Source organism: Lactuca virosa, chromosome 1 (assembly GCF_052849685.1).
Source record: "Lactuca virosa cultivar CGN04683 chromosome 1, Lactuca_virosa_CGN04683_v6, whole genome shotgun sequence".
NCBI lineage: Eukaryota > Viridiplantae > Streptophyta > Magnoliopsida > Asterales > Asteraceae > Lactuca > Lactuca virosa.
The window spans coordinates 288,713,292-288,739,056 of record NC_136426.1 but is presented as its reverse complement, the minus strand read 5'-3'; the positions used below and the strand labels follow the sequence as shown (position 1 = coordinate 288,739,056).

Sequence of the window (25,765 nt, the reverse complement as noted above, 5' to 3'; positions counted from 1 at the left end):
GACAGATTGGTATCAGAGCATTCTTTATAGTGAACTAAGTATATCGAACCACATAAGATATACAAACTATAAATGCATTGGGACTAAGGTCTCTGATTTAACATTTTCAAATAACTATACTTTTAGAAATAAATAGTTTCGTGTTAAAAGTATACATGCATACATACATACTAAGGTCAGCATCATGCTAGAACAAAACAAAAGTTGTGATTGTTGAATGACACAAGTAGGCTTGGGGATGTATGGTCAGGTCTGGGAATGACATAGCCTGATCAACTATGTCTATCCCATAAGTGATTAGCATATGCCCGGGAATGGTTGTGTTGTTGCAACAAGTCTAAAAACTTACCAACTCTATCTACAAACAAACCTTGAAAAACATAAGTCAAACATTAAAATACTATAGGAGTATTTTGTGATACTATAACTAACTTATGTGAAAACTGAAGACCCCTATTAGTAGGCCTATAATGACTAAGCGCATACGCCAAGGTTATACATAATTAAAGATATTATAGACTCAGAATCTATGACTATTGCTCTACTTCATGTTCCTTGTTTGGTTGTGGACTTAGAGTAGAGTCAATTATTCGAAGGTCTATTCTATCTCAGATTATGTATAACTGGTATGCACTATGTGATTATAGACGTGACTAATAAGGATCGCCACTATAAGTAATTATAGGATTAAATGTCTATTAACTATCTCTTCCACCCATATTCTCGCACGAGCAACATGATGGGTAAATCTTAACGCCCGTACAAAACCTACTTCTACCCACCACCATAACTCCGTCTCAGGGACGTTAGCAGAAACACCGAGAATAGTTCAGTAAAGTGAGAAACTTATATATGTGTATATAAATGGTAAGGATATAACTAAAGTATATCAATAAAAATTGGCATACATTTTATTTCAGTGGGAGTTTACCACATATTTCATAACCTGTTATTACAAACGATTTGCTTATGATAACTCTAAGATTACTTAATGTATGCCTCAAGGTTATGTGTAATTAAGAGACGATCGGCTTAGAAATGGTAAGTCCGCCTTAAGTCCTGTTCCTTGTTTGGTTGTGGGCTTAGGGCAGACTCATTAAGTTCAACGGCCTGTTGGACCTTAATTACACACAACTGGTATACATTGGGTGATCTTAGGGATGGATCGGGCATGGAACAAATCAGAAGATTATAATCGAGTCATTTCTACTAAAATTCATAAGTTTATTTATATAGACCTCTGGTATGAATTGTATTCCACATTCGAAAAATCGGGAAATACTATACTTAAAAACTAATAACCATTACTTAAAGACGTGTACTCATTACGTCTTTGAAATTCTATAACAGAAAGATGCTGCCTCGAAGGTCTGTTAGACGCACTAGTGGAACGCAAACAAATCCACCACTGCCGCCTCCCCAATATGATCCTGTTATGTTCCAAGCTGCGGTCACGGCCGCGGTGGCAGCTGTTATGTCCCAAATCAGCACTGATGGTGCAGGACGGACAGGGAGCGGTACTAATAACTCCACTCAAGGAGATAGCCAAGGGCGTTCTAGAGAATGCTCCTTTAAAGACTTCACCAATGCCAGACCCGATTCATTCAATGGCAGCGGGGGAGTCATCGATTTGATGCAGTGGTTCGAAAAGACCGAGTCTGTCTTCGAGAAATGTGCTTGCCCCGAAGCAATCAAAGTCAAATTCGCAGCTCGCACTTTCTCCGGCCGGGCCCTTACTTGGTGGAACGACCACGTTAAGTCACTGACGCTTACAGTAGCTAACTCGATGAGTTGGGAGGACTTGAAGGCAAGGATGCTGAAAGAGTATTGCCCAAGGGGCGAGGTGCAAAAGCTAGAGCAAGAACTGTGGAACCTCAAAATGACAGACTCTGACCTTGCAACCTATACCGTCCGATTATGTGATCTAGCACTCCTTTGTCCCGCTATGGTCACCCCGGAAAGCAAAAAGTTGGAGCGATACTTCTGGGGATTGTCCCCCCAAATTCAAGATAGCCTGTTGGCCTCAAGATCAACTACCTTTAAGAGTGCCAAGGAATTAGCACAACAACTCATCGACCATCGTGCCAGCCATGACACTACGATAACCACCCCGGATCAAGCAAGAGGAGGAAACAACAAAAGGAAGTTCTGGGACAACAAGAAGGACCAACCAGCCCAGGACTTCACTAAGAAGCAACAGAGCGTTGCTGTTCATGCTGCCACGACCCTCGCCACGCCAGCGCCCGTAAAACAATACGCTGGAACTCTTCCGAAATGCAACGAGTGTAACTTTCATCACACTGGGGCTTGCCGAGAGATGCATTGCAAAAATTGCAACAGAAAGGGGCACACTGTCCGTTTCTGTAAGGCACCCGCACGACCCCTCAACCAGGTCCCTAGCACTGGAGTAAGCCCAACCTATTACAGGTGCGGCGAAACAGGACACTTTAAAAGGGATTGCCCAAGAGCACGAAATCTCGGTGATGGTGGAAGGGTGCTCGCGATCACTGTAGGAGAGACCACCCAGGAACCACCCGTAAATATCAGTACGTGTTTCTAACATCGACGTTTAAATTTTAAATTTCTTTTTATTACTAAAACTAGCATCGATTAAAGTATATCAACCATAAAACTCGAGAACACGGCAAAACCCGAATAAGTCTTATCACCTATATAAAAACGCATGGTTTTTACTAGTGAATCTATGATGGCTAGTGTAAACATTGTGGCCATATATCATTAAGATTCTATGGACTTAGAATGTGTGATTCCGCCTCATTTCCTGTTCCTTGTTTGGTTGTGGGCTTAAGGCGGGGTCACCCATCCGAATGCCCTTGCAATCTTAATGATATACGACTACTTTACACCAAGCGATTATAAAAGAACTGGTAGGACTTATAATGCAAATTTCGTCACAATTTGTTGAAACATTCGTAATGCTGGAACTCGCTAACTACATTATAAAATATTCATAATGGTAACAACAAGGATAAAAACAGGGAGCATAAAGGCACACATTGAATACACTATCATTCCAAAACAATAACTCCTTTTAAATCGACTCAGCTCAAGTTACAATAAGAAATTCCAAGGTCGTCATTTAACATCAGGCGGGTTGTTCCCCACCATAATCAATTTCTTGTACCATGAAAGTTCCCCCATCTTTCCTCCAAATTCTTGAAGTCCCGGTCGAAACACTAATTTCGGGACGAAATTCTTTCTAACGGGGGGATGATGTGACAACCGTCAATTTTTGGCCAAGTCAAAGTCAACTAAAGTCAACAAGTCAAACCGGTCAACCCATCTAACCCTTGTATATTAGGGTTTCCATTATGATTCTTATTGTACTACTCGCAATCTTAAAATAAAGTATCACTTAGAGTTTTCACATGTTCGGAAATTCTAAACCCTAATTAGGGTAAGTGATGAATCTACTCGATAAAAAATTATTCCATACCCCTCGAGAGCGTATAACATTCATAACAAGGCTTAACTGAGTGTAAGAACCTTGCGTTGCGAAGCCAAACACTCAAAAAGGTCACACAAGAAGTCTCTCCCAATCTCTTTCACTCTAACTCTCCCAAAACTCTCTAAGTAAGAGAAATCTCTCCAAGAATGTGAAATCTTTCCCAAATCTCTCTCGAAATCTCTCTCAACTTCTTATAATCACTCGGGGCATCCCGACCCTTGATTTAGTCGAAAACTGCTCGAAAACGGAAGTTTATGCGAAAAACAGGCTTAAGGAGCCGAAACCCTCTTAAGGAACCGAAACCGCTTAAGGAGCCGAACCCTTCTTAGGAACCGAACCTCCTGAGAGCCGAAACCTCCTGAGAACCAAAACCCTCTCAGCCGAAATGGACAGAGGGCTCGGTCTATTTTGGTCCCCTGATCACTCCAAACCGAGACCTGACCTTCGGCTCTTCCTTTCACTTTCGGTCCGAGAGGACTTCACTTTCGGTCCGAGAAGACTTCACATTCGGTCCGATGCGCAACTTAAGGAGCCGAACCTCGGACCTTCGGTCCCTCCCCCCTCACACCTTCGGTCCTCTTCTCTACTCTCGATTCCTTCCTTATCTACTCTCGGTTCTCACTTCCTTAGAGCCGAACCTCGCAGGTTCGGTCCAGATTGCCGGTTTTTTACCCAAACTTCGTTTTAAGCTCGTTTTTCATGATTTTAACGCGGTATTTTCACCCAAACTCGTATTTTAACATAATAAACCCTAAATATCCATATTTTAAATATATTTTGGGGAAAATCTTTGTCTAAGAATAAAATCTATTTAGTGAGATATTTAGGCGGAGTGTTGACTTATCCCTTGGACAAGGACACAAGCAACCTCCCCATACCTTCATAGTATAACCCCTTGTCCTTCCACCATACCTAGTCATTCCATAGTACTTTTCCCACCATTTTTCAGCCACACACTTGGTCAAGAGCTGGAAAACCCTCCTCTCTCCTCACATTTCCCTCATTTTCCACCAAAGTGACAAACTTCATTCTCTCTCACTCCCTCTCTCTAGATTTCGAAATTCAAGACTATTCTCCAAGCTTTTCTTCAACATTTGGTAAGTATCTTCCTCCTACACTTATATATTCTACTATCCTTCATCCAAATCATAGATTGCTTACACAAATATCGTCATATTTGTTGTTAGATCTTCAAATCTTCAAGCATCTCCAAAGTGTTCTTGAGTTGAACACTTCTTTTCTCCATCATCCATCTACTGAAATCACTGAAGGTGAGTTCATACCCCTACATTTTCATGTTTTCTTCACGTTTTAGGGGGGGGGGGGGGAAATACAAGTTAAAACACCAAAAACTTTACTAAACTCAAACAACAGCTTTCATCAGAAAAGTTGAGTCTTATTCACGGACTTTTTTGACTATCCTAAACTGAATATCTTTCAAAACTGTTTAATATGCAAATAGTTCGGGTTCATACCTTTAAAATTACTACTTGCACATCTCCATACGATTTTCCTACGATTTATGGTGATTTTTACAAAACTGCCTATCATTTCAGAAACGAATTCGGACCAGTCTGTGAATATGAACATTTTAACACAAGTTAAAGACTTCTAAAAATCATAATAAAAATTATGAATAAACTAGACACATTTTATGAACTCTCAGAATTTACGGATTTAGTTTTCGACTTCGTATGATTTTTCTATGATTTTTCTAAAACAGTGCAGAAAGGTTAAAAAACTAGTTAACAGCTTATAACTTTCATAACACTTTGTATTATGTTGAGCAAAGTGTATAACAATAAGTTCTAAATATTGAATGTATTTTGTTGTTAGTTTATGATCATAAACTGAAATTTAGTCATTATGATAAGGTTTCTTCATTCATTTCGAACACATATAATAAACTACAATAAGCATAGTTTATGGGTTTTTACCACATGAAAAAGGTTTCACTCTCAAAACAAATGGGTTTTCATATATTACATGATAAAATATAATAGGTATAGTTTATGATTCCATTAACACAACAAACATAGTTCGGAAGGTTTTATTCCCTCAGAAAAAGGTTTTACACTCACGCACACCACACGTAAACTTGTTAACGTAAATTGTGAGATATTCCTCTTAGTACTCCTAGAGTACAGGTTAAAATTCTTGGTGGTTATAACCAGAGTCTCTTGTAGGGAGAACGTGATAGTTGTGTATAGATCTATATTGGTTTGACAAACCACACCTGAGCTGCTAGCTACAGCTAGACCAGCAGGTCTGAGGTGACAAGTGTCATTATCTTTTTCGACGCCTGAGAAACGTCGTGGCAGGTTCATAGTCATAGTATGGTTATAGCGACTCACATAGGGAGTTAACAACACAAAAAGTTTACGGGATTTTTCTCAAATCAAAAAGGGTTTTATGCCGATTTAAAATCACTTTTTATATCTTTAAGTATGGAAAAATACTTGTTTAATTTCGGTCCTGGGATTTAGGACTACATAACTTTTATAAGGAAAATACTGGATTTTCTTTGGAAACATATTTCTATTAAAACTACATATAGCTAGAATTATTAGACTTCAGCTATAATTGCTAAGTGTTTATGATAGATTTATATAAGAATTTAGTCACAATCGACTTAGAATTGGTGGGACCGCCCCTTGTTTGGTTGTGGACCTAGGGCAGACCCATTATATTCAACGGTTTATTTAACTTAAATTTTATATAACTTATATACGTTGGGCGATTGTAGAAGGAATCTATGGGTCCTTCTAGGGTTCATTATCGCATAACATAGAAGTATTCATTTCACACTTAATAAAGAAAACATTGTGTTTTCTGGAAACATACTTTGTCGCTTTTACAAGGAAAACGGTTTCTTTCTCAAACAAAACTCTTATGAACTCACCAACTTAATTGTTGACACTTTTTCAAAACTACTTGTATTCTCAGGAAATCAGTGAAACAGGAAAACCAACAGCATTTTGAGGATGGGACGATAAATCGTCAAACAGTTCATTTTGTCATCATAATGTAATTGATTTTGAAACATGTAAACTTATTCCATGGTGTAACCTTTTCAATTATATTTATGATGGTTGTATTTACTTTGAGCACTATTATATTCGTTGTTGTGATATTATACATGAAGTCCTCCACCCCCGGACGTTTCCGCCATCCTTGGTTTGGGGGTGTGACAGGAAAGGACATTTTTCTTTATTGAAATTATCTTATGTCTTTAGGGGGGACAACAAAGCTACAGACTGTTTGGCTGCTTATGGTCATACTCATTCAGACTCCATTTTCCGTTCGGATATTGATCGGTCTTGGTTTGACATGGTTTACGTGTTACTGGTTCCCGGAAGAGTTAATATCTCCATTAGCTAAACCCTTTCTTATTCTTACTTTTCCTTTGGACTCGTATTTTGTTCGTACACAATCAACGGAGGCATCCCCGACATATCTTGCAACGTCTTCAATAGCATGCTCTTACTTCGTCTTTCCCTTAATAAGTCATCAAATTTGGTGCTTTTTGATCCCCAGTTGCTATGGGGAACAAAGGACGAAATACAATCGATTCCTACATTTAAGTAGTTCTCGCTTCTCCTTGTTCCTGTTCCTAACTCCTCCGTGGGTAGTTCCCAATGTTTGGCACTTTCTATACTTGATGGGTGCAACATCAACAAATTCGCTCATGATCAAGTTACAACCTAAGATCTATGACCATATTCTGTTAACTGTTCGTATTTCGTTTATTCCATCGGTATGCTCCCAGTTACCTGTAATTGTGATCCGTTTGCTAGAACCAAGGGGTCTTTCTATGGAAACCTCCACGAACATTCGTCATTTTTTTGATGGTTTTTCCGCTTCTCACAGCTGCTCTTTCCACACCTCCGGATATCTGGTGCCAAATCGTCGCCCCTTTCCTTATTTTTTTGATAATAGAGTTGGCTATCTCTGTGGCATCGATTGTACAAGTTCGTGAAGAGGGCTGGACGAGTGGAATGAGGGATAGCGGCTCGATCGACAAAAAAGAATAGTACCCCCTAGAACCTGGCAAAGTCATTATCATTATCAATGAATTCCCGAGCAATTCTCAACCAACATATGCGATTCATTCTCGTAAAGATTCTAACACACAGAAGATTCCTTACCTTAGGAGCGGGATGAGTGATACATCCGACGAGCGCCGGTGAAGAACACAAGGAAAGAAGGAGCTCGGGTATTGATATATTCCATCAATAGAAAGGAGGCAGACTGGTAATAAGGCCGACCGCATAGGGGGAGGGAACCGAAAAGCTAAGCTTTGCGGAGCGGACCAATCTTCCGTATCGCCCCCTGACTCTCTCCCTATAAAAAAGTCTGCGGGAAGCGCGAAGAGCTAAGCCACTAATGTCGTGGCGAAGGTTATACCTCGGAAAGTCCGCGAAGTTAAGGTTTTGTATGTATTATATCCTTTCGATCCAGCGACAACTTCTAAGGAAGGTCTTCATTCCCCTTTTAAAGAAGTAAAAAAAAGTTAGGGAAATGGAGAGAGATAAAGTTGCAGAAGTGCTTCTAGATCTCATGGAATAAGGCATAATTTAGAACAAAACTTTCCATATCTTGCTTTCATAGAAAAAAATTTATGAAAATCCTGATTACATTACCGAAGGCCAAAATGAAATTTTGAAAAGCAAGCCAGAGAAAAGCACCGTTGAGATAATACCTTTCATCCTAATCTCATCTACTGAAAAGGGGCCCTCTTGATCACCTGAAGAGATTTTTAGGCAGAATTGGCATAATTATTATCGTGAGGATTGAGATGCCAAAAGATATTATCTACCTCTTAGTTGCCAAAAGACGGAATGTCTGAAGGCAACATGGTCATAGAATTCGTTTTAGGAGAGCAACACAGGCTACAATGGCAAGGTCAGCCACCCGAAGACTTAAATGAATAGCCATTGCTGTTAAGAACAACCGAGATCCAATGAAAATTTCCGCGTAGCTTCTGGTCTTTGACATCAAAAAAGAAGGTTGTAATAATGCAAGGGACATCTTAGAATTTTATCCTAGCTAGTAGAACAATAAAGACGTACTCTTGATACAAACACTTCAATCAGTGCCTTCTTGTCTCCTTGGCTTCACCAGCCGGGCTTTATGCCTTTAAAGCTTTCTAAGGAGGTTCACTGATCACCTATGCAAATATGAACTCTTGCTAGAATTCCCTAAATGTAAATAACACTAGGTTAGTTACCTGAAGACACTAGTCATAGTGAATGGTTCTCCCCCCCCCCCCACCCCCACACACACACAAAGGGTGGGGGGAGAGAGAGAGAGAGAGAGAGAGAGAGAGAGAGAGAGAGAACATAACCGAGTGAGTGCTTCTCGGAGAGGAGCACGAGATCCAGAGTGGTAGTGCGCGTTCCCCTTGAGGGGGGCTAGGGGGTGAGGGCGGGTGTAAAGCAATATTAACTAACTCCCTGTCCGGCTTAACAGCTCGAATCAGCAGTGAGAAGCTAGTGACCTACAGGAAAGAGTGCTTACAAAAAGTTGTTGTTGATGATGTTGTTGTTGCTAGCTTGTTGTTCCTGATGCTTATCCGAAAATAATGATTGCGACACAGCCCGACATTTCCCGACAGGAAATGAGATACGGGCTGACCTTGCCATTGTAGCTTGTGTTGCTCTCCTAAAACGAATTCTATAACCATGTTGCCTTCAGACATTCCGTCTTTTGGAAACTAAGAGGTAGGACCCTATTTGAGCCTGTTATAACAGGGGTTCTAAGGCTCAAATAGACCCTTATAATAGGTGCATCTATAGCATTCTTGTCCCAGCTCCGGAACACTAACCCATACAGGCGTTACCATACCAAACCCTCCCTCCGGTCGCTTCGTTCCCTTGCTTTTCCATTGCTTTGATCCTCTGTCTCTGACACCTTCCTAATTAAGTGGAGAATTCCTTCATAATTGAGTGTCCCAATGAGCCCATAGGCAAGGTCATTACTATTTTAACGCATGACATGAGGTTGTCTACCTCACTAGTATTTGAACTAGAATGCCAGGAGGAGGAGTGTAATTGCCTTATCGCGCTATCTGACTTGTATGTGAAAAGCATTTCGTACTCGTAACTGATCCCTTTGTAGCGAAAGGTGTGCTCCAATGAAAAGTACACAACACTAGTAGTGCCCCTTTTCACGACCAAGTGATAATGGAAACAATGTATCTCTCTGGGGATGCGAAGAATATTTGAAAGCACTTTCGAACCATCACACGGATTCCAACCCAACTGCCCATGATATGGTAAGAACGGAATGGAAGGGAAAAAAAGTCTTCTATGCGCAGAAGTGAAAGCTCTATCAATAGAACTAGCTTATTTTTATTTAGAGAGGAACGATTCCCTCGTCTGAGAATCGTCATTCACGAACTATTCCTCCCCACTAAAAAAAGCGATTGAGAATCTCGAGAACCTAAACAAAAATGCAGAAGTGAGCATACCCCAAGGCTCTCCTCTCTCCCTCTTTTTTAGCCAACACCATCAACCCCATTTTTCACCGGTCAAAGCCAAAAATCTGATTAATAAAAGGAAAGGAGATCAGAAAAATAGGCGGATGACTTATAGTATAGGTCGGATGTTTCCGTGAGCAGTAAGCAGCAGATCCCCTCTTATTTTGGGAAAGTTGGTGGCCGCGTGTTAATTCTTTCAAGGTAAGGGGCAGCCTGATTCGACATTTTTGTTTACTCTGATCCGATCGAGGTGGTTTTCACCAGCGCGTAGGTGGTCTAAGTTCCTATGACCAAGTCTTTCAGGCCCCTGTGAACATCTTTTCTTAATGTATTAAAGAGGGCCTCTCTAACCGGTGAAGGTGGGTGTCCACTAACGGCCATTCCTGGCCCGACTCCGATAACGCAATTCCGGGAGGAGTCGGTAGTTGGGCGATGGATCCTTTCGGACCTGGAGAATGTGTGACGTTGAGTCGGGGTTTGGTGAACCAATAGGCCGCTCCTCTAGTTGAAGTATCGGGCCCCTTTTTTGTTGCCTAGGTTACACCTTCGGAATACCCCAAAAGGGAATTTTTATCTACTCCCCCCAATCTGCACTTTACGCCACGCCGACTCCCCTTTCTTCATAAGGCGTGGAATTAGACCAAGGGGAATCTCCATAGGAACAAGTCCCTTAGATTTTTCACATAGGCTTTCCCTCTGTAGAAGACTTCTTCCGAATGGCATAATTGGGAGATTGATTCCTCGATCTTCAAAGAAAACTGACTCCTCGTACTCCTTCTTATCCTTTAGGATAGGATCGTCGTTGGTCTTTCTTTCACTAATGATCTAATGATCTCACCATTTTCTAGTAGTTCTCGCGAACGTGCGAGGGACTATCCTTTCTATCGCTTACCCTTTCTTTTTACTCTCAAGACAAGGCTCTCACTCTTTTATAAAGCGAAGCAAAGCGCATGGCGCTGAAAGCTCAATAAACACAGACGAACACGATGAAGGGCATAACATAAATGAAACCGTTGATCATTTCATAAAACATATATGCTTGACCTTTCTCGATGCTTTTTGGGTGACTCACCAACCGACCCATCAGTGATCGATGACAGAATGGTACGAACAAATCAAAGTCATTGGATTTGGTAGTTCTCCATGGACTTCTCTCTTTAGCCCTTTGTATATGTTCATAAATGGGTGTGCACCTCCAGATGGGCGGGGGCCGGCCTCCCACTCTCTTATCTTATGCAACATTTATTAGCGGTTGGGTGGATTGTGCAATAAGCCTCTCTCGACCGTCCGTTTCTCATACATCTTTATGAAAGCCTCTCGCCTTTCGAGATCCGGTCCATCATCAACTCAGTCAGATCTTCTTGTTTGCCTAACGCGTAGGGCGACCGGGCCAGGCCGAGTCAGAAAGGCTTTGATGACTCAAGGTTCATATTAGGGAAAGGAGAGTGAGGGGAAGAGGGGGCAGCCCTCGGCCCGATCATACAATTCGCTCCAACAGACAGGAATGGTTCTGTAGTCAAAGCAAGTTTGTCACTTTCGTGTACCCATCGGACGGCAGCCCTTTCGGGGGTTCCTTAGGGACCGATTCACTCTGCGTAGATTGACTGAACGTAGAAAACCTTCCACTGGCAGGCGATCGTGTTTTTCACAGGATTTATCGTTACTCATGTCAGCATTCTCACTTCTGATATCTCCAGGTCTTGTCACCAAAAACCTTCCCCGATTGACAGAACGTTCCACTACTAACACTTGAAAAAGCTGCTTTCAAGGTCTCGTCGCTTCGGTGAATCACTTGAGCCCTGATGCATTTTTGGTGCCATGGAGCTACACCAGTGAGCTATTACGCTTTCTTCAAAGGATGGCTGCTTCCAAGCCCACCTCCTGGTTGTCATCGCTCGATCACTTCCTTTTCCACTAAGTGATTGCTTAGGGAGCTTAGCATACGATCTGGGCTGTTTCCCTCTCGACTTTGGATCTTAGCACCCAAAAAGTCTGTCTGTACAAACGATCTAGGCCTGTATTCGGAGTTTCCTTGGGGTTGGTAAGGCGAAATGGAGCCACCCTAGCCTATTGAGTGCTCTACCTCGGGCCATCGACATCATACGCTCTACTGAAATAGATTTCGCGGAAAACCAGCTATATCCGATCTTGGTTGGCCTTTCACCCCTAGCCACAAGTCATTCCCGTATTTTGCCACATACGTGGGTTCGGTGCTCCAAGGCCTGTTAGAGCTCTCTTCAACCTGCTCATGGCTAGATCGATCGGTTTCGGGTCAAATAGGAAGAACTAGAAGATTCCACCTCTGGAAAGCGCCTACACCTAATGGCTTAAGCTGCTGTTCCCATTTCCTCGCTGACCCATCGTGCAAAAGGTATGCCGTTAGAGTGAGTTCACTTGACTAATATAGAAAGTCAAGGCTCTAAGCTCCGCTCCTTCGACTGATTGTTCGCATCGGATCTCAGGTTCTCTATTGCACTCCCTAAATAGGGTTCTTTTCACCTTTCCCTCACGGTACTTGTACGCTATCGGTCAATGAGGAATAATTAGGCTTAGAGGGTGGTCCCCCTTTCTCACGTAAAAGCGATCAGAAGTCGAACACGCCGCGTTTTACTGGTAAGGATCGAACTATGGGAACAAATCTACAGGGCTATCACCTTCTTTGGCCAGATCTTCCAACCTTTTCACAATTACAGTTCACAGCGCCTTTGACTAAACTAATCTAATAGAAAGTCAAGGGCTTGAAAGCTTACCTGATTATTAGAGAAAGGTTTAGAACCCTAGTTTTGGAGTTTTCGCCCGGTTAGCCACCGGAGGCAAGCGTTAGACTGTAGCTTGCTGCTGAAAAACATAATAGGCTAGCGCAACTCGCTTCGCTTTTCAAGCTTCGCCCCCTTACTCAAAGTTTTCATCTATAAAGAAAGCCCTTTCTCCAGAAGAGAAGAAGGTAAGCTTTCAAGCCGTAGCTTGTTGGTTTTTCCATCATCCAATCAAAAAAGAAACAGAATGAAACCTGGCGAAAAAGAAATGAACACTTTGCTGAGGAACGAAGCTTCGTCTTTGTTTTTCTTCAAAACCCCAATCTGCTCTCGCTCGCCGCTACTAACGGGGTCTCGGTTGATTTCCCTTCCTTTAGCTACTCAGATCTTTCAGTTCGCTAAGTTTGAAAGGTCCAAAGAGCACAAACTAGCCACGGATCTTGGATACGGTTTCCCGATCGGAGATCCATGGATCACTGACGGTATCTCCCCATGGCAAGTCGTACGCCTCCGCCCTTATATTCGTAAATGGAAAAAGTTCCATGATACGATAAATCTTTTGCTCACCAAACATAAGATCGAAGAGCCTATCTTGCAATAGACCCTTTCTTTCTAATACTGTGAGTTCAAAATATTCTCTATCAAGTATGGCCCTATAATGGGGCACATCAATAGCTTGCTCGAAGTTATTGTGAACAAGCCCATCATACTTCCCGGGATTATTCTGGGGAGGAAGGTCGTAGTAATCACGGCTCTGGAGACTCTGTATGCGAGCATAAATCTCAGCTTCGTTATTGGCCGCTATTTCGGCTCTAAAAGTAGCCAATGATTCACTGCTCGAGGAAGACTCCAAAGCCGGAAAACTACTTTCATTTCCACTTTCGGAAGATACTTGCCAAATGCAAGCGCTTGTCATTCCTGCCAGTAGAGAAAAACACAAATATCTAGCAAAAGTACAAAATACGTAAATTAGAATGAGAATGGCGAAGAAAAGAAAAGAACTCTTCTTCCCTTTGGAAAATCAAATTATATAAACCAATATTAAAGTGACCAAAATTAATAATAAAGCGATGACGGTGGAAATTATGGGGCAGTTGTCCGTTCCTATAAAACGTCCGACAAAGAAAGCCGACCCGAACATCGGAAAAATCGTATAATGGTTCTCCCCCCCCCCACACACACACACACAAAGGGGGGGGGGAGAGAGAACATGACCGAGTGAGTGCTTCTTGGGGAGGAGCACGAGATCTAGAGTGGTAGTGCGCGTTCCCCATTGAGGGGGCTAGGGGGTGAGGGCGGGTGTAAAGCAATGTTAACTAACTCCCTGTCCGGCTTAACAGCTCGAATTAGCATTGAGAAGCTAGTGACCTACAGGAAAGAGTGCACTCAAGGTATTATAAGAACATCAAGTACTAGCAATAACCCTGGACGACTATTTTATGCTTTTCCTAAAGATGTATATGGGTTATCATTTTTTTTTTTACTTTGAATTAATATTAGTTTACACAATATACGTCATGTGTTTGAAATTAAATTTTCAGGGACCACAGTCTGGGTTTATCTGTTGGGTTGACGAAGCAAAAGACAATAATTCATTGATAATCTGTAACTTAGTTTGATCGAAGAAGAAGCTTGAAACCAAAAATTTGGTCTTGAATATAACTTTAATTTGTAGTTGGACTTTCTTTTTTGGTATTGTTGTGTACAAGTTGTAAGCTTTATGTTCATCAAAAAAGTTTATGTAACACTTATTACTTAATCTATGTAATATGTAATGTTTGCTTGTTTCTTATTATTAAGGTCCAGATGTACCAACCTCTTCCAAAATTCTTGTTCGGAATGTTAATCCGGAATGGGATTTCAGAATCCAGAATGTGTCTCTGGAATTCGTATCCAGAATACGTGTCAAGAATCTATGACATGTATGATTGATTGGACGTTTGAAATTTCAGTCCGGAATGATGTTCCAGAATCTGGAATATCATTCCGGATTCACATAGATTCTGAAATGAAGAAGTATAAATAAGAAAATGGTAATGTAGGTCATTTACAACTCCGAAATGGAAGTAAACGCACCCCACCCTTGGACTAGAGAAGAAGAGATTACGCTCGTTGAGGCTTGGATAACCATTGTGGATGGCATGGTTGTGATTTTTCTGCCACATCTCATGTACGACTCATGTTGGGTCTGTTTAAAAATATGTTTCACTTTGAGTTATATGTTATAGAGTATCGAAGCGAAGAAGAAGTGAAGATTAAGTTTCAAGACATTTGGACAAAGGAGAAGACGTTTATCAAAAATTATCACAAGATTGAAAGCGAGTTACTTGATGAAGATGAACAAGTAATTTTGTAGCTAGTAATGGTGGAATACAAACATAAACATCACAGTGTTGATTTTCCATATGAATATGTTTGGGATATTATAAAGCATGTCATGTATTTTTAAATTACATATTTTGTAATCTGTAGGTATAATAAGACTACGGTACTTGTAAATTATGTTTCTTCTAACTTTGTAATATGTAGCAAATATTAGGGAAATAATAATATTTTCTATTAGACATGCAAATCAATTACAAACATAATTAATTGCTTACATAGGCAAGAAAACAACCATCAGAGGGTCTGGTATTTCCTATTTAGATAGAGGGGGAAAGGGTGCACGGTTTGTGTCTGGTAGGCAGTCTGAAACACATCAGCCTAGTAATACATCTAATATATCTTAGCCATATCGGCTAATTCAGGGATGTTCGAATGACGTGATGTCGCAATAGCATAACTGCATGTTATTCCCAAACTGTGCTATTGCTCACATGCATGTATGACGGTTCAAATCTACAACACAAGTTTTTTTAAATTCAACAACTCTATAAAAGTCGGACGGGAATGAAGACGAGATCTCTAGTGGGATCTTTGTTAGTTGCCACCAAACAAACTTTTGGATCCTTTTATGAAGCACCATTTATACATATGGGATAAGTACGCTAGTCAACCTCCTTAAAGTAAATATGATCAAATAAAGTTCTTGTACAAGTAGAACATAATTTAATATTGCACTAGGTATTTTACCTACCATTAAACCGCGTTCAACAAAAGTCCGTTAAATGTAGCCACGAATTGCCCCGGTAAGTGTTATTATCGATAGATTGCGTTGATAACCGATAACACCAACAAAAATTGGGGAACATCAATGTTGACTACATTCCAATGGATGTTATGGAAATATGTTATTGCCCATTTCGGATGTCCACTGTTGGCAAGCACTTCACGAGCATCATGGCTTAGTCGACGGAAGTTTTGTTCAAAATCAGACACAATATATGAGTTGGATGTCATTCAAAACAAAGATTTCAATGATCTTCTAGAGACACCTCTTGTGCGCATATACTTGAAGACAGTTTTAGAAGTATACCCATGATAAGAATCAGGGAACAAATGATCTATGCAGGAACTAACGACATTGTTCATATTGGTTATGAACGATACTGCTCTACCTTGCCCAAGAGATTCCTTTAACATCATACGAAACCAGGTACAAGAGTAGATATTATTTTTCATGGCCAGACCAAATGCTATAGGTAGGGTTTGGTTGTTCCCGTCCATAGCAACAACTAAGAACATTGTGTTTAGATAGTCCCCTCTTAGACGGACACTACCTATAAAGATGACAGGCAGCAAGACGCCTATGAATGCATGGAGCTACATTTTTTTCGAGCACAAACAAATTAATTTAGATGTAGAAATATTATCAATTTTAAAGAACAATAAAAAACTAGAAAAACGTATAAGACACATCTAATGGCCACAAAACAAGCTTGGAGACGATCCATCAAATCAGTTTTGATGTAAGTGTAAGTATGCGGGTTGGTTCGCCTAAGGTTGTGTAGGTAAACATACATGTTGTTAAAGCATTAAGGTTATATAGGTAAACATGCAGGTTGTTAAAGCATTGTTCGTGCTCACTTTCTGAGAAACTCATCTTAAAGTATTTATAAGAAGTAACTTTTATATATGTAATTGAGTTTCTAAGGGTCTAAGTACATGCAGACACATATATATGTAGGAGACGATAATTGAGTTTCTAATCCAGAATAACGGTCCGAATACCTGTAACGTTTGTCCATGACTTCGTATTGTCACTTCATAGTACGAGAATGACAATCGTACATAGAATCCTGTTTCAGACTGTCGTAGTTTGGAATGACAGTCTGGAGTGTGCGAAGATTCTTATTTCGGACCAGAGCTCCGGAATGTTATATTCCGGAGAAAGTTGTCAAGTAGAATTCCGGAATGAATTGTTTTCCTCCGGAATGACCTATTCTAGAGAAAGTGGTCAATTTACAAAAGAAAATATAATATAGTTATTATTATTAAAATACTTTTTTTATAAGGGTTAAATTACGTGATTTCGTTTAAAACAAATATAAAATATCAGAGAAATTAAAAGTCACCGAGAATAAAACGGGAGAGTAAGAGTTTAAATTTGAAGTTTATCTAGGATTCACGTGGTCAAACCACACAAATTATTTCATTAATTTATTCGTTTTTTTATTACTCCTGTTTGAATTTTTAAAGATGCTTATCTCCGGGTTCTCACAACAACTGTCCGCGAAATAGGTTCGTCCATACTTTGATTTACAAATACAAATCGTTCCAAAAGCCATACATATCGGCAGGAGAGAGACGACATTTAAAGGCACAACCGAAAAGGAAATTGTGGAGTTCTTGGCGATTTAAGGTAAAATCTCATACCAAGCTTCGAATTTGTTATGATTATAGCTTTGTGAAGAGGTTTATTGATTGTTTGGTTGATTCTTGCACCCGGTATTGATAAAAACTCGAACGTATTAATTGTTTTCTATATATTGTTAAATTCTTGGGTTTGTACATTGTGATTGAATCTTTTTTTTATTAAACTGAATTGATTATTGCTAATAATATTATTAGGAGTGGAGATATATAATGTGATATTTCATAATCCTATCTAGCATGAACAAAACGAACGTTGGAAAATGTAAAGAAATTACAGAGCTAAGGGCTAGGAATTGCACTTAATTTCCTTTCCTTATTATTGCATTGTTAGAGCATCGTCCTTTAAAAAGATTACCTATTATGATGGCATGACACAAATCAATATGTATTTTTATAGAAAGTGATGTCTAAATATGGTAAAAAGTTTATAATTTTTTTTTTTATATAAAAAACCATCCATATCAGGAATTCTCTTTTAATCATAGCGTCAAACTTTATTATTTAAGACAACTTATTCTTATTGTGTACAAGTAAGCAATATTAAACTAGTATTCTTAACTATGACACATCACATTAGTCGTGTCACCTAAAATCTGCCATATCAATAGATAAAATAATAGGATGACTGGTGCATCAGGTAGCCATACCGGGCAATGCTCTAATGAGGATTAGTTTTAAAGTGCAGTGCTGTAATAAGGTAAAAAAAAACAAAGTACAAAGATTATAATTAGGAATAGTTGGAAACTGCATTGGTATTTCTTGAATATTGACCAAAAGTTATGTGTTTCTTTAAATCTCAAAAACTATGTTATTGGACTATTAGGCAACCTGTCTATACTCTTAATTTTTGTTTCTTTTACTTTTGCAGTTTCTTGGTTTTAATGGACACCAATCAACTTACTAAAGAAGAGATTTTGTTGTGAGTCATTTAAAAAATATATTTTTTTAACCATATTTGTTTGTGGATTATGTAATTAGTCATGATTTGTTTTTCAGGTTGACAAGATACTATCTTGATGACTTTAGGAGAAGTGAGATATTTAAAAGATCCGCTGATAAGTTTGCCAGGGAAGCAAAAATTGATGAAACTCAACGTATGAATGTTAAGTTTATTTCTTTTGAGTCGTTTTCTTTTTCTCTGACATGGTGAATGGATTTTTCGATCTTGATTAATCGTGTTTTCTTGGTTCATGAATGTTATGTTCATTTTGTTCCTAGATAACCAAGAAAGTTCATAGACATAGTCTTTTTCTTTTTGGCTATTTTAGGGAAATGGAAAGACTATTTCTTATGTGTTTTCATAAAGGGTATCTAATTTTTTGATCCTTTTTAATAGCGCTCGTTGGAACATTGTGGGAATATAATGAGCTATGCTGGAAAGAATGCAGGGATCTTGATTATTGGACTTATTTCTGTGATAAAAAACTCAAAACACTCAGAGGAAACACATTTCAGGTGCTCTTCTAGAAAATAAACTAGTTTTTGTTAGTTATGTTTTATGGAGTTCGTGTTTCTAAAATCTCATATTTCTTAGATAAATTACATTTTGGTCCTCGAGCATAGCTATTTTTTTAATTTTGGTCGCAAAACATTTTCCTTTGCAATTTGGTCCTTATTTGTGGTTTTTGTCAGTTTTTTGGACCAAAATTGAAAAAAGTCAGCTATACTTAGGGACCAAAGGTAGTTATTTTACTTGGAATAAGGATAAAAAATGATACAAGAATCTTAAATACAGATCAACATTTGCAAAGAAGACGTTTCGGCACCAAAACTGTAAAAATAAGCTTTACTCAGGGATGGAAAATGTTGTTTACTCTATTTCTTGTATTTTTTTTGACATAATTGTCAGAGTAATGCCTTAACTAATACAACCACAAATCAGCAACACTTGAGTGTTGATCGATCAGGAATTGAAGTTTTTAACTTTCCAAGCGTGATCTTCGGTTCATCAAGAGATTATCTGTTGATGTAAGTTATTTAATTATATATATATATATATATATATATATATATATATATATTATTGATGATTTATGATGCAAGTCATTTGAATTTTTATTTTAGTAAAGCATATGTTAGTTGTAAAGTGTGAGTATGTGATTTTTGTTTTTGACAGACTAAAACAATACATTGATAATTACATTCTGAGAGATGTGTATAAAACACTCTTTGTCAAAGAAGAAATTGATGCAAAAAAACAAGATGGTATGTATATAATATATCTTGACACATTGCATTTTTGTTTTCCCATAAATCTTTATGGGCGCTTTCTTGGTTTATGAAAATGTTATATGTACATTTTGTTCTAAAATAACGAAAAAATTATAATTTGTCCGATTAACCGTTTTAATTGATATGGAAGTGATAGTATAAATGTTAATTTTCTTTTTATTTTTTTATTTTTGTTTTTAGTTGGATCTAGTTCAAAGAAACGACGTGTATGTAGTGATGAAAATGTGAAGATTGAAAGATAAAGGTATGTAGAGTTTGAGGACAAAACGGTAGTAGAGTTTTATTATTTAATACTTCTGGAAAGATGGTAATGTTTAGTTTTTCTATCTTCTTAAAAACCTTGTTTAAAGCATATCTGTTTTCTAATAATGTTCCGAAGTTGTCTTCTAGACTTTTCGTGGTTTTTTAATGGCTTTTTTTTTCTTCAGATTTGTAATATTTATTGCATCCGTTTGCAGTAGAATCCTTGGGTGAAAATTTATGAAAAAGACAAATGCAAGATTACAATAAATGAATCTTAATTTCTTGTAATACTAATACCTTCGAACAACACTAAAATATGCCACCGGTTAGGGATAAATGCAAGAAATAGCAATGTAGTTTTATTGATTCGATTATTATAACATCCAGCTTCATTTATTTCTAGAGTAAATTACATGAATGGTCCTTTAAGTTTGCACTTTTTCCCTGAAGTAGTCCCTACGAAAGTTGTTTCCTTCGGATGGTATCTATGGACGTAACCTTGATCGCAAACGGTCCCTAGGTTGGATGTCCGTCTAAAACAACGTTAACATGCCCCATGTGCCTTGCACTTGAGGGTATTTTAGTCATTTCACCAAAAGGACCATTTGCCAACAATTATCTATTTGCTAGTTACATGAGCAGAAGTACATTTGTCGCCATCAACATTCAACCATGCTCATCTACACTTATCTTCCGGTTTTTTCGTAAACACAAGACCATGAAGCAAACCAAAAGATTTTGGTTTTAGATAACTAGTTAATGGAGGATAAGAAGAGATCTTTCGTTGTTGTTTTATCTCTCCTCTTGCTTCAGTTAATTGCTTTCAGTGGATCTTCTATCTTCTCCATAATGATACCTTACTCGGAAAGTATCGTCAGAGATTCAAGAAACTTGGTGTCTGTGTCGTCTTCTTTGTCAAAGTTGATGTATGCGCTTAAAGAGGAAAACCCATTTGAAGTTACATCAGCAGAGTATATCCTTGGTGAAAGAAGAAATCCCATCAGTAATCTCAAATACCCATTTAACCCTTCTACGAAAATCTCACAGTTTATCTTTCGAATCTGAAGAAACTTTTGGAGGGTTTGACCTTTATGACCAGCTCCGATGAGGGTATTTCCGGGCGAGAGTTAAGGAATTCTTTAGCAAGAATGAAACTTCTTGCAAGGTTCGTTTCTTTATGACGTGGATTTCACAATTGAATTCTTTTGGTGAAAAAGAACTCCACTCTATCAAAACTGTATTCAACACACACCCAAATGGGTGTCTGCTAATTCTGTCAAACTCCATGGATTCGAATAAAGGACGCCAGATTCTAAAACCATGTTCGGAAAAAGGTTTCGAGTAACAACAATTTCTCGTGATTTAAATTACTTGTTCAAGAAGACAATGGCAGAATCATGGTTTTTTAAGTTAACTAAAGGTGATGTTGATGCAGGGTTCATTCCATTTGGTCAAAACTTCTTGAATTTGCTTTGGATTTGTTTGTTATATAAATTCGGTAGGGTTTATATGGATATTGATGTTATGTTCCTGAAAAGCTTCTTGAAGTTAAAGAATTCAATCGGAGCTCAAACATTGGATTTGAGTTCAAAGATTTTGAGCAGGTTGAATAATGCAGTCATGGTGTTCGATAAAATGCAACCATTGGTTTACAAGTTTATCGAAGAGTTCACATTAATTTTTAATGGAAACAAATGGGGTCACAATGGTCGTTACTTGGTTTCACGGTTAGTTTCAAGGCTTGAAGGTAGGCTTGGATATAATTTTATGATTCTACCCCCATCAACGTTTTATCCAGTGAATTGGAATAGAGTTCGAAATCTTTTTCATGGGGCTAAAAATGAGAGGGATGCAAAATGGTAGAGGTGTAAACTCAGGCAGATTCGAAGCCAAAGTTATGATGTTCTTCTTTGGAATAAGCAGAGTAGAAATCTTCGTGTTGAATATTAAAGGAAGTGTTATGTACCTTTTCTTTATATAATTGTTCACCAATGGTCCTTTTAGGTGAAATGACTAAAATAACCTCATGTACAAGGCACATGGGGCATGTTAACATTGCTTTAGACGGACATCCAACCCAACGAGCATTCATGTTTTAGTTCCGTAGGTACCATCTGAGAGAAAAAACTTTTGTAACGACTACTTCAGGGAAAAATGCATACTTAAAGGACCATTCGTGTAATTTACTCTTATTTCTATTATAATATTTCAGTTGTCATTCAAATACAAAGAAAATTTATTAATATACTAGTAAACAAAGCACGGCTATGCCGCTTTTGGTGAAAACCGAAAAACTTTAAAAGATATGTGATGAAAGTGTAAATCACAAAGCGACCGTTTCTGTAAAGTTTTATCAATATATGGACCATTTCTATAAATTATAGGGACCATTTATGTAAACATAATTTTAAAGCAGGGATTGCTTATGTAAATATTAAGACGGCAGCAATCCATGGACCAAAACTGTCAACCTCCCAAACTTATTGTGGCCAAAACAACAAAACAAAGCAATCCAAGGATTAAAATTGTCAATTTCCGAAACTTGTTGTGGCCAAAACCTAAAGCATGTAAAGTTTTGTGGTCAAAATCAAAAGCATGGAAAGTTACTATTCATAAGCTCCTTTAGATTTAATATATATATATATATATATATATATATATATATATATATATATATATATATATATATATATATATACACACACAAGTAGGTTCATGCGAAAACATAAATATTTTGCGAAAACGCGAAAACAGATTTTCTCTTATAAAAGTCAAACACAAGTACTATAAAAATTAAATTTATTAGCTATATATATATATATATATATATATATATATATATATATATATATAATAAGAGCAAAATTTTTATAAGAATTCTTTTTAAAGTATGATACTAGGTAAATGTTTCAAAGTACAGTAATCATTCTTAATAAATCCAAATTTTTTTGCCACATGTCCTCTTCTCTTTCATTTGGACACATGACATTTTTTAGAATTTTAGAATTTTCTATTTTCCACTTGTCATTTTATTGTATTTTTCATTTTATTAAATTAAAATTCCACATTTAATATGTAAGATAATCTATATATAAGGTATTTATTAGAAAGAGTTTATATATGTAATGTATTCAATGTATTAAAGCTTTATTAATTTTAATAATTTAATTTTTTTTATTTTTCTTACAAATTCAAACTTTTCAAATTGTTAAAATTTCATATTTAATTTTTTTTAAATAAACTCATGTAATACATGTGTCTCACACCTAGTCCTCCCTAATAAATAAAAATAATTTGCCACTTGTCAATCTCTCATCAATTTTGACAATTGTCATTTTATTATATTTTTTAAATAAATAATATCCACGTGTCAATTTATGAGTTTTTTTTAATTTTTAAAATTAAAAAACCACATAATACTTTTACTTATATATTTGTAAAGTATTAAATGTAATAAATATGATAGTAAATTGTAATTAATATGTTTATTTATTCTTTATTTTAAAATTTTATTTTAAGAAATACTTATTATTTAAATTTTAATATTTTACCAACCCATAAAATATATGGATCTTACATCTAATTTTATAATTAAAAAACATCGAAAATGCAACGTTTTAGTGGAAAGAAACAAAAACAGGAAACTAATAAAGATGTACGATTATTGTTTCTTGCTTTATGCCAATATGGTTATATATATATATATATATATATATATATATATATATATATATATATATATATATATATAATATTCTATCTATAACATATTAAATAAAATTATTTTTGAAGAAAAACAAGATAAATCCTTTGAAGGTTATAAAGTTTTAGTTTGAAACTTGAATAAATTTAACCTCAAACTTCAAGAAATCCCAACATACTTTGAGTTTGTGTATGATAACATCGTATTCTAATATATTTCTATTACAACATTATTATTATTATTATTATTATTATTATTATTATTATTATTATTAAAACACTACATTGAAATTTATATTAATTATAATATCATACATTTTCTTTAGATAAGCATATTATACTTTAAAAAATATATAACAATGAAATTGTTCCGTATTTTGGTGGAAACAATACAATTGGCGTGTGTCATTTTTAGCAAAATCGTCAAAGATATGGAAGTCGATTTCGACATGACTGTCAGACAGAAAGCAGTCTTTGAGTGTCTGCGGGCACCTCATGCTCAGGATTTTCTGCTAACTATCCTTATTGATGATCTTGGCCAGCACATGTCTCCTGTGGAGTATCGAACTATCCTTCGTTACCGCCTCATGATTCCCCTATTCTCAATTGACGAGATATGCCCAGTTTGCCGCAAGGCATGTTTGGATACATTTGGGGAACATGCGGTTCATTGTAGAGAGCTCCCTGGTTTCAAGTACATACATGATGTGGTTCGGGATGTTCTCTTTGATGCTTGTCGGCGTGCTGATATTTCTGCGAAGAAAGAAGTGCCAGTGAACATTTTGACGGACCCGCAGGATGGAAGGTCCACACTTAGACCGACTGACATTTTGGTTTTTGGATGGATAGGAGGGAAGCATGCGTACATGGATCTTACTGGGGTCTCTCCTCTAGTTGGTTTGGGGAGTGGGGGTTTCACAGCAGGGCATGCTGCTTTGAAAGCCGCTGCGTGCAAAGTGGTAAAGCACGAGAATGCATGTATAGAAAATCAACATGTGTTTGTACCTTTTGCATTCGATACATTTGGTTTTCTCGCAGCAGAGGCGGTGGAGCTCCTCAACAGAGTCCAACGGGTCATGCATTCTAATATCATATCTCCTAGATCCACAAATGTTGTTTTCAAAAGAATTAGCTTCGCCATCCAGAAAGGGCTAGCGGCGCAGCTTGTTGCCCGTTTGCCTTCAATCGATATTTATTGAACTATTTTAATCAGTATATATATATATATATATATATATATATATATATATATATATATATATATATATATATATATATATATATATATATATATATATATATATATATAAGGTAGAGCTTCAATTTGAGAGTTATGAAAGACGGACTTTCCCCATTAAGTTCTAACAATTTACAAGCTGCCAGCATTGTTTCTTAAATTAGCATTACTTTTTTCCCAAATTGGCGGCGTTGTTTCTTAAATTAGCATTACTTTGTTGATGTTTCTTTTTTGACTTAACGGATTTGATGAGGACATGATTTAATATTGTAAGCCATATATAAGTGTTTCTTTTTTCCTTGAGCAGAAAGAATGCAAAAAGAATGAGTTAAGAGGGTAAGTCGAGGTCACAAACTTTCCAAATTAAGTCCTGACTTTTTACTAATGCACGTCATTTTTCTCAAGGTAAGAACCATTTATCCAAGTACCACTTAACGAATGAAAAAAAAGAAGGGATAAATATTTCAAATAACAATGTATCATACTATTATAATTACGTATTATAGTATCATACTATCATCTATTTCTATTAAAACATCGTGTTTTAAAAAATAATCATATCGAGGTACATATCGCATATTCTAGCTGATTATAACATTGTAGTTTCAATTTTTTTCCTTTTCTGGACATTATATTTTGAAATGTCTACTCAACTGTAGCAGTGAAAAGATTGTTTCTAACTTATATGAATTTTCTATATGGATGAAATTTTAAAAGTATAATGTTGTAATAGGAAGAGATGAAAACATGATGCTATAATTGAAACGTCCTAAATTTCAAACCAATTTTTTCATTTAATATTAAAGCATTTGTTCCAATTATAACTTCAAGGATCTACATAAAACCATTTGATTGAAAACATTTATCAGAGTATAAAGATAAGAGGTATT

General features: G+C 37.2%; 2 protein-coding genes across 2 annotated transcripts; both read left to right on the top strand.

Moving 5' to 3' along the window:
* Positions 1-14,015: 14,015 nt before the first annotated feature.
* On the top strand, positions 14,016-20,084 carry LOC145130372 (uncharacterized). The gene is made up of 13 exons (XM_079065187.1): positions 14,016-14,097; positions 14,207-14,311; positions 14,507-14,595; positions 14,749-14,845; positions 14,935-15,050; positions 15,770-15,834; positions 17,489-17,533; positions 18,330-18,380; positions 18,458-18,555; positions 18,798-18,916; positions 19,311-19,429; positions 19,578-19,666; positions 19,874-20,084. Exons 1-13 carry the CDS (start codon positions 14,016-14,018, stop codon positions 19,933-19,935), a joined length of 1,137 nt encoding a protein of 378 aa, XP_078921313.1. The 3' UTR covers positions 19,936-20,084.
* Positions 20,085-20,695: 611 nt separating this feature from the next.
* Positions 20,696-21,799, top strand: LOC145130363 (uncharacterized). The gene is made up of 2 exons (XM_079065180.1): positions 20,696-20,939; positions 21,372-21,799. The coding sequence occupies exons 1-2, from the start codon at positions 20,696-20,698 to the stop codon at positions 21,797-21,799; spliced, it is 672 nt and encodes a 223-aa protein (XP_078921306.1).
* Positions 21,800-25,765: the final 3,966 nt, after the last annotated feature.

Bases quoted from the DNA above. Each gene is read 5' to 3' on its own strand.
- LOC145130372 (XM_079065187.1), top strand. From the start codon at position 14,016: ATGTTAACTAACTCCCTGTCCGGCTTAACAGCTCGAATTAGCATTGAG. The intron at 14,846-14,934 runs GCATGGTTGTGA...TATATGTTATAG, and splicing joins TTGGATAACCATTGTGGATG to AGTATCGAAGCGAAGAAGAA. The intron at 17,534-18,329 runs GTATTGATAAAA...TTACTTTTGCAG, and splicing joins TTGGTTGATTCTTGCACCCG to TTTCTTGGTTTTAATGGACA.
- LOC145130363 (XM_079065180.1), top strand. From the start codon at position 20,696: ATGGAGGATAAGAAGAGATCTTTCGTTGTTGTTTTATCTCTCCTCTTG. The intron at 20,940-21,371 runs GTAATCTCAAAT...ATGTTGATGCAG, and splicing joins TGAAAGAAGAAATCCCATCA to GGTTCATTCCATTTGGTCAA.